Source organism: Arvicanthis niloticus, chromosome 4 (genome assembly GCF_011762505.2).
Source record: "Arvicanthis niloticus isolate mArvNil1 chromosome 4, mArvNil1.pat.X, whole genome shotgun sequence".
NCBI classification, from domain to species: domain Eukaryota; kingdom Metazoa; phylum Chordata; class Mammalia; order Rodentia; family Muridae; genus Arvicanthis; species Arvicanthis niloticus.
In genome coordinates, this window is record NC_047661.1 from 45,630,958 (window position 1) to 45,641,185 (window position 10,228).

The 10,228-nt window shown below is 37.4% G+C and overlaps 1 protein-coding gene across 1 annotated transcript in view; it reads left to right on the plus strand.

Moving 5' to 3' along the window:
• Mme (membrane metalloendopeptidase) overlaps positions 1-9,350 on the plus strand; it is an 82,271-nt gene extending 72,921 nt beyond the window's left edge. Inside the window, 1 exon segment of the mRNA XM_034501210.2 lies at positions 5,570-9,350. Within this exon segment, the coding sequence (XP_034357101.1) occupies positions 5,570-5,669 (100 nt within the window). The 3' untranslated portion in view covers positions 5,670-9,350.
• Positions 9,351-10,228: the final 878 nt, after the last annotated feature.

Sequence of the window (10,228 nt, forward strand, 5' to 3'; positions counted from 1 at the left end):
TGACATAAAAATTAAGTCACATCTAGAATTGCTTAAAGATTCATGTTAATGGATGTAAGTGCCTGTCACTTAATGTATATTTGAAAATTATTATTGGGATATTTTAAAAATAAGAAACCTGGCTAGAATAAAATGTTTTCTGAAGAAAATTATGGACTTTGAGGGCTAGAGAAATGGGTCACAAGTTAAAAGTATATACTATTCTTACAAAAAACATGGGTTCAGTTCCAGGCACACATGTAAGGAGGCTCAGAAACACATTTGACTCCAGCTCTAGGAGAGCCAATTTCTGATTTTGGCTTCTGCTGACACCAATCATACATATGGCAAACACACATATGCAGAGAAAAAACATTCATACAGATAAAATAAAAAAATTTTTAAATCTTTTTATTTATTTTTTACACTCCAGATTTTATTTCCCCCCCCTCCACCCCTCAGTGACACTCCAACTGTTCTATATTTCATACCACCTCCCGAGCCCCTGTCTCCACGAGGATGTCCCCACACCCCACATCCCACCCCACCTGACCTGTAAACTCCATAGTGCCTCCAGTCTATTGAGGGTTAAGTACCTCATCTCTGATTGAACACAGACCTGGGCACTCCTCTGCTGTATATGTTGGGGGCCTTATATCAGCTGGTGTAGGCTGTCTTTTTGGTGATCTAGTCTTTGAGAGATCTTGGGGGGCCAAATTAATTGAGACTGCTGGTCCTGCTACAGGGTCACCCTCCTCCTCAGCTTCTTTCAGCCTTGCCCTAATTCAACCACATGGTTCAACAGCTTCTGTCCATTGGTTGGGTGCAAATATCTGCATCTGACTCTTTCAGCTGCTTGTTGGGTCTTCCAGTGGGCAGTCATGATAGGTCACTTTTTGAGAGCGCTCCATAGCCTCAATAATAGTGTCAGGCCTTGGGACCTCCCCTTGAGCTGGATCCCACTTTGGGCCTGTCTCTGGACCTTCTTTTCCTCAGGCTCCTCTCCATTTCCACCCCTGCAGTTCTTTCAGACAGGAACAAATATGGGTCAGAGTTTTGACTGTGGAATGGCAACCCTCTTCCTCATTTGATGCCTGTCTTCTTGCTAGAGGTAGGCTCTATAAGTTCTCTCTCCCTACTTGATCTTGATGTTTTTAATACAAATGATTATTTCACAGGGCATAAATAGCACTAATACAGCTGACTATTTTACATAGTAGAGTAAAAAGTTTTGCATGAGTCAAGTTAAGAAAACAACGAAACTTTTTATCTTCTGTTAGTAAAAATGCAAACAACACAAGTGTCAGAGTTTTAATGTAGCATGGAATCCATGTAAATATTGTATGCAATACTTACAAAAATATGGTCTCACACTTAGAGATTTGTTGTATTCAAAATGTACCCAATCTTCAAAATAATTATTCCTATCACCTATCCTAATATAAATATCATCAAACATTAATTACAAACCTGGGAGCGAAAGAGAAGCCCTGGTGTGCTGTTGACCTGATTAGGCAGAATCAGATTATATAGAAGTCTTGAATAGAAAAAAAATGGAAATACAACAGAGATGAAGAGCTGCTGGCTCATGTGTTGACTGTATCTACATTGCTAACTCCCAGTGCTTTTTTCCCAAGATTAGTCTTTCTTTGGGGTGTTACATGACTTTAATCTTAACAGAGGCAGGTAGATCTCTACAAGTTTGAGGGCAGCCTGATCTACCTCATCAGACCCCGTCTCAAAAAAAAAAAAAAAATTAGAGGAAAGGAGGGAGGAAAAGGTAAAACAAAAGAGAATGAGAGAAAGAAATATATAATTGGGGCATCAATTTGGACATTTCACTGATGTACATGAATCTGCAACACACATGGAGAAAGGGGGTTTATTTAAGTAACAACAAAACATTGAAGTTCTTCCATTTTTTTATATACACACACCATCAACCAGGAAGCTGCCTCCTCTAAGTAAGGATGCCTCCAGCCACCATCACATCCCCTCCCCAATACCTTAGTGATTGACATCTCCTCTCCACAAAAAAAAAAAAAAAAAAAAAAAAAAAAAAAAAAAAAAAAAAAAAAGGTTAAGTGTGGACTGCAAAAGAATCAAAAGAATCAAGACCATCAAAACTATTAATATCTAAGGTGTTTTCTTCTTTGAGATAAGGTATTGCTGTGTAGCTCAGGCCAGTATTAACCCTACTCTCTTCTTCTAGATTCGTGAGCAGGTAGAATTCTTGGTATGTGGCATATTGTCATCTTCTAAGAACCGTTTTACCTAGGCAATGACTTTGGCTCCATTTATACAACTGAATTGCCTGACCCCTTTCTCCTCCTCCTTGTTCTCCCTTTCATAACTTATGAACAACAGCAACAACAAAATGTTTCTCACCATTCAAGGTACTGGAAGTCTAAGTACCTAAGTGATAACATAGTCAGGTTCTGGTGAGTGCTATTGTTGAAGTTGCAAACTGCAGTCTTTTGTATGCATTTGCTAGTGAATAGAATGGACTTGGGTTTTAACATTTAAGGTATGAGTTTCTTTAAAACAGTCAGATTAAGTTAGCTTTAAGCTCCTAACCAAAGGTAGAAGTGAGTTGGCAGTTTGTCAGTGTATTATTCTGGATGCAAGATATTTTCTAGATGCAAGAACCCGAAGTCACCACATAGAGATTAGGGTGTAGCCTTCAACTCAGGCATGTTGTGGACTTTCAAATCCTTGACACCTGAGTGTGTAACATCAGTGGAGCCTTCACTTTTTATATCTAGATTCTTTAACATCCATGTGCCGTTTTGTCAAAGACCCTGTCATAGCCTTGCTTACAGTAGAGGAATGCTTGTCCTTCATATAACCTTCAGAACTGCATCCAAGTCCAATATAGGCCAGTCATCTCCCTTCAAAGTCTATTTCTAGATATAAAGTTTTCAGCATTGAACAACCTCCCTTAACCTTGTACCCCTGTACCAAGAAGATATATCTCTAAGACAGTCCCAATCTACATACAGCCCAAATGTTTGTATTTCCTAAAGACAGGGAATAGAAGCCATGAGGTGAGATGGAGCAGCAGCCCAGTGTGTTAATGGATGACACATTGGGAAGTCAGGCTTAGAAATAGCCCATCGGGATCTTCTTCCCTTTAAGAAGGAAAGAAATCCTTCTAGTTGTTCCATAGTAACAGACAAGCACCACCCACAATGGGCTGGGCACTCTCATGTCAATCATCAGTTAAGAAAATGCTCTATAGGCTTGCCCACAGCCCAGTATTATGGAGGCATTTTCTTAATTAAGGTTCCTACCGCAGATGACTGTAGCTTGTGTCAAGCTGACATAAAAACAAGTTTATTCTTCATTGTCTTTTGACATGTGGGTTTTGATCATGACCAAGTGAGGGGGTCATTCATTCACCATGGGCCAAGTGTGCATGTGCATATAAATCACTTAGTTCGCTTTGAACATTCAATAGAGAGCAAGGTACCCACAGCCGGTTGCTTACAGAGATGACAGCCTAGTAATGTTAGGACAGATTTGATAAGGATAGAACAAGATGGTAGTCAGAGAACACTGCTATCCTAGTTAGGGTTATCATTGCTGTAATGGAACATCACGATCAAGGCAACTTATAGAGGAAAAGATTTACTTGGCTTATGCTTCCAAATCACTGTTCATCATTGATGAAAGTCAGGAGAGGAACCTGAGGCAGGAGCTGATGCAGACTTCATGAAGGGTTGCTGCTTACTGGCTTGCTTCTCATGGCTTGCTCAGCCTGCTTTCTGATAGACCATAAAACTACCAACCCAGGGGTAGCACCACCCACAATGGGCTGGGCACTCTCATGTCAATCATCAGTTAAGAAAATCCTCTATAGGCTTGCCCACAGCCCAGTATTATGGAGGCATTTTCTTAATTAAGGTTCCTACCTCAGATGACTGTAGCTTGTGTTGAGCTGACATAAAACTATCTTGCAGAGCTATCAGGAGATGATGATGAGGCAGGAAGGTGTTAGCCATGTCCTGGTTAAGAACTGATTTCCCATGGTAGTGGGCTTCATCACAGCAGCAGGTCATGATTAATATGAGGAATTAAAATATATTTGTCCGGCATAGTTTGAGCTACATGTGGAATTTGAAGGAAAATGCACTACATGGACTGGATTTTCTTTAGGTGTAGCTGGAATTAGGGGTGAGAATTATAGATACTGATTTAAGTTTTTAAGAATCAGTCAGATGTCTGCATGTGGAATGTCTGGAAGGGAGACAAGTGCTGAAGTGTGTACATGGCACTTACCCACCACATATAGTGTTTATAAACTTACCCACCACAGTCAGCGTTCATCCACTTACCCATCAAATGCAGTGTTCATCCACTTACCCATCACATACAGTGTTCATCCACTTACCCACCACATAGAGTGCATATGCTCTTACCCACCACATATAGAAAGTTACCTAATCACTTGTTCCTTTTCTTCCATCACTGCAAAGCACTTGCCTCTAAGCTTCTTCACCTCTTGACCTTAAAGGAGGATAGTGTGGTCTCTGGAGGAGGAAAAGGAAGAAATCTGGCTCTGTGCTGATGTGATAGAGTCACCTCTGCATTGTTGTACTGATCTCCTTCTCCCTTCATATGCTGCTTAGTTCAGATAGTGGGTTGGATGAGTTTGTTTTGAAAAAAAAAGGGGCATTTTTTTTCTAGCCCTTTCCAGTTACTGAGGCTGAATCCAGTTTCTGACATGTCCTTTGGGAACAACAACAACAAAAACTTCTCAACATTTCAGACTAATAAATCAACAAAAATCTAATAACAAAAGTGGGGAAAGATTAATCAGAACATATTATCTAATATATATATTAGATAATACATTTGTATATATATGCAAATGTAACATTATAAACATAATAAATTATATTATTATTATGGTGTTATATTATTATATTATTATATATTATATATATTATGTTATATATTTATATATATTATATATTATATATTATTATATTATTATAATGTTATATATTATTATTATGGTAAAACAAACTATTAAAACACTATTTAAATTGTTATCTGAGCATTCTCAAGGAACAATGAAAAGTCATGACTGCTTTTTCACTAAAATCCTCTCACAAAAATTTCACTTTCAAATATTAACTGTTTATCATAAACAAACATGTAACATACCTTTAAATTATGAATCCTCCCTATCTTAAAATCTGGTGATATTGCAACAACAGCTTTGATTAAATATATTAAATGCACCTTACAGATACAAACAAAAACAAAACAAACAAACAAACAAACAAAACCCCTAGAAAATCCTCAAACAAACTTCAGAGTCTGTGCTCTAACACCTGCATAGTTAATACCTTCTTATTTAAGTATAGAGTTAATGAGAAGGATCTAATTCATCATACCAAGTTTCTCTTTCTGTTTCTGAATTCGCTCTTTTGAGCTGCATAGAGAACTTCTACACTGGAGATGGCTCAGAGATATAGGCCAGGCTCACAACAAAAAGGACAAAAAGACTTCTATGGTTTCCAGTGTGATATGGACACTGAGTGTCTAGTGCTGACAGTAACTCTTTTTATTTGTTTCAAAGGATCATTGGAACTTTGCAGAACTCTGCTGAGTTTGCAGATGCCTTTCATTGCCGCAAGAATTCATACATGAATCCAGAAAGGAAATGTCGGGTTTGGTGATTTTCACAAGAAGTGGAGCATCCATGGCAAGACTGGCCAAAGCCACAGAAACAGGAACTCTTCCCTCAGAGAAAGTGGGCCCCGGAAGTTTCTTCAGCTTCTTGGAGGCAATTCACAGAGATGAGCAGGAGCTAACATAAATGAAATTAGGTTATTAAATCCACTGTGAATGAAAGAGGAGGGAGCCTATGATCTAGCAAATCAATCACTTCACTGTGTAAATAATGATTACTTTCTAATGGTAGTATTGCCGTTCACTTCTGTTTCTCACACAGACTGCAAATTTCATGCTGTCTGTAGAGAACACTGTTAACACTTAAAGCAGACTATGACTTCTGATCAGAAGGAGGAAGACGCTGAGTACAGCTGGGCACCAAAGCACAGATTTGCCTCTCAGCACTCACTTTTGTTTGCAACATTCATGCTCCTTCAAAACTCTCCCAAAGAACTCCCATGCATACTGTGGCCTTCAGCCTCATGGAGTTTTGAACTCGTTTTGCCATACATAAATTATTCATTCATCCCTCGTCATTTTCGTTTGAGTACTCTTAGAGCTTAAACTAGAGTGTCTGAAACAGTTCACCCATTTTACCCACTTTAGTGATATTGAGATTCTTGAGCCCCCTGCAGAGTTTTTGAGCAATTTCTTGCTCTCGCTTCCCCTCAGACTTAGTCTTTTAAAGGATTCATAGTAATGTATAAAGAATAATTCTATATTTAATTATTAACTACATTTATGACTGACTGAATAAACCATTGCTGTAGGTAATCATTGACCATTGAAGTTACATAGCCAAGATGGATAGTTACAAAGATCTGTAACATGATGTGCAGATGAAAATTTGAGACTTTTTAAACCTGTAAATCATATTGATGAAAAGCTTTAAGTACAAACTCTGGGGGTGAGCATTACTATTGAATAGCTGTCTTGGGATACATAGTAGTTGTGGTTTACAAACAGCATTTTCAAATTAAGTCTGTCCCCAGTGGCTAAGAAAGGGCCTAGCTGTGTCTGTGTTGCTCCATGAGTCCTTGTCCTTCACGTTTGTCATCTGGTGGAAATATTTTGATAATAAAATGAAGTTGTGAGCCCCTTACTACCATCAAGCTCTAGAAAGCCCATGTCTGAACCGAGATGGGAGGCCTCTACTGGGCCTGCTCCTTGAATTCTATGGCTCATGGATTCTAATTGGATTTCCTGAGGCACTCATATGCCTCTCTTGTCCCTCTGCTTACTTTAGTGATTTTCACTATTCAGTATAAATTTTACAAAAGATTCTTTTCTACAATCCTTGTTTTTATCAAAAGGTGAAAATGAAAACATTTTTATCCAAACTACTAGTTTTCATGCCTCTTGTAAAAAAAAAGCCCACTTGCTTGTAAAAGTGTTACAATATAATATGTAAAACTGCAAAGAACAAAAACTACAAGTCAGTGAACTGGCATTCTCTGAGCGCAGCACTTCAGCTAAAACCTGTAAGAAATGGAACACTGTAGCTTCCTGCCATCATCATAAGTTCTGGGCATACATTATCCAGTTCTCCAGCATCATACACTGGCACTACCCCATTTTGTCTCTCAATCATGCATTCTTTCTTATCTTATGTCTCTCTGCCTTACATTTGTAAGATTTAACTGTATGGTTGGTTTGTACATGAATGTGTCATTGTCAAATAAGGTTCTGTTGTGTGACTACACTACAAATATTCCACCTTATTGTTGATGAACTCTTAAGGGGTCTATGAACTCCTGTCTATTCTGGTTTAGATTGTTATAAATGATACAACTATGCATTATGAACTGTGCTTACATATTCATCTTTACTTGAAATATCAGTGGAATGACTTTCCCAAACCTATCTAAAACTATCATAAATATTGAATACATAGTTTCAGACTAACCACAAATATCCTTACCTTTTGCCCTTTTAAAACAAACACTATTGTCATGGATAATGCTGAAGTCACTATTTCTTTGAAATCAACTTAAATACTCTTGAGTACTATTAATAGTGGTTAGTAGAAGATTTTAGTTAAACTGCTATCTCTAGGTTATTTTTATCCATGTCCTGTCATAGCAACCAAAGAGACAGAAGTGAAGAGTAACTGGTACAAACTGTAAATGGCCACTGGCACCTCCATTAAAGCATCAAGCTTCCAATTCTATGTAACAGCAACTCTGGTGCCTAGATCCCTGCTAGACATACAGTATACAACATATTCTTTGGACTAAGGGACACATAAAAGTTAAAATGACAATTTTTCCCTATTCCCCAGACATCCAGATATCAGTAGTTGTAGCTGGTACTTAGAACCCTATATTCTCTCTTAATTCCTACCAGCCATTTGTCACATTACTTAAGACTTACATATAATCTTGTACATAAATTCTTTTCCACCATGTTTAAGCTCTGATTGGGGTGAGTTTATAAACAGGGCTTGAGAGCTCCTGTAGCCCAGCAGGGAAGATGACGCTCCTGGCAATGTGTGTTGACAAGGAGTCTGCTTCCATACTACAGTGTCTGTGTGCAAGGCAAAGGTATGCTCCCCAGGAAGCTGAGGGCTTGTGCTAGTCCTATTCTGCCACTACTGCCAAAGTGACCTTGGGCACATGTCTATCCCTTGGGGCTTTTGCCTCTTTTACCCAAAAAAAGAAGACACTAAGATTCCAGCAGTTCATACCAATGCTGCCTTCCCTTTAACCTGTTACCCAGGAAACAAGGACCAAAATTCTAACAAGCTTGGGGAAGTGTGCTGTTACTATTAGGCATGATGATAGGACAAACACTTGCAAACTTCCTTAAAGGGTTCATAATTCCTATAGCAGTACATTGAGTTCTTAGAGTAGAATGTGGCATCTGTCATTTTAGAAAGAATATTATGTCAAAAGAAGTATAATTAGAATTTTTTAAAATAGATCCTATTCTCTAGAATAGAAAATAACAACAAACATTTTAATAATGCTGTTTCTATGCCTAATTGACTGTTCCAATCTCACCAATATGCATGTAAACCTACACACACCATTTATGCCTTGAAAAATATTAAGATAAAATAGGACTTTGTTTTATATGCAGTCTTTTACTTCCTTCATAGTTTCAAACTAAATCTTTTTAAACAAATAATATAAACTATTTTACCAACATTTTATTTTAAAGATAACCAGTTTTCTGATTAGGTGTCTCAAATATTATCAGGAGGCACAATTATAATTGGATTACGCTGAAGCCAAATGTGCAAATGTAATGAGCTGGACCACTCAGGTGACTTAGTGAACAGAGAAGTCACAGGCGACTGTTGTCAAAATGGCATGTCTATTGCATCCTAATTTTTTCTCTAATTATATTTTCTTAGTGTCAACTTCTTTGTGCTTTGCATTTTCTCTAAAACAATGAAAAATATCTCTGCCATGTTCAACATCATAGACAAAATGTGCTTTAATTTTGTTTTTAAAGGAGAATCTTGCTTGTGCAGAAGTTTGATAGAAAAATAAGTATTGGTTCTTGCAAGCAATAATCATGGGCTCTCAACTTAGAGAATCAAACGGTCTGGAAAGGCTGGTATTCATGCTTGATGTTTATGCTCCAGGGTTTTCTTTCTCCCAAGAAATGATCAAACTTTACAGGTATCTGCATGTTAACATTCTGTTGCACTTTCATAAATACACTTGACAATATCTCTAGTCTGTTACAATTTAAGATTGTTTCTCCTTATCTGGGAAGACAAATTCATCCAAGATCTGGCTTATGATTTGCCTTAGTGAAAAACCATCACATATTAAGATTGTTGTGGATCTCCAAAAACATAGCATTGGGGATGTAATGCTGCAATGTTCATGGAGTGGTATGGTACCAGAGAGACATACAAAAAAAATCTGAAGGGAAAATGTTTAAATTTGTTCAGTGAAAATGCGGGAACATCAAGTAGAATATTCATTATCATTTCAACTTTGATGTTAAAGTATTATTGTATAAAACAAACATCAAAATGTATACCTAAAGTTAATTAGTACTAACCCTGATAGTAGTAGTATATCAGATCCATTTTTTATATATTTAGGCTTCTGAATTTAATATCTTCCTGGAATGAGAAATTATTGTCATTTACAAGGTAATTTAAAAGTGTTATTTGTAAAGAAATGTGGTGATTCATAATTGAAATTCCAGGACTCAGAAGGCAGAGGTAATAGGATTACTGAAAGTTTAAGACCAACTTGGAACACGTCGTGTTTTAGGCCAGCCTAAGTTCTACAATGAGATACGGCCTCAATAACAACAAAACAAACAAAAAAAAATGTAGTAATTACTTGGGATATAAAAAGGAATGTAGATGGCAGGCAATGGGGGAAAATGGTTACAAACTGAATATAATCCCCTGTAATAGATCGAAGTATGAAACCAATCCTTAAGCTTGGTGTTTCGGGCAGATTAAGGTTTTGGTCAAGAATCTCTTATCTTGGGACAGACAGTCTTATTTTCTTAAGTTGCTGTTTAGTACAGAGAAGAGGAATTTGATCTTCCTCTTCACTGTTCCCAATGTCTTTAAAAGAAAGAAGCATGT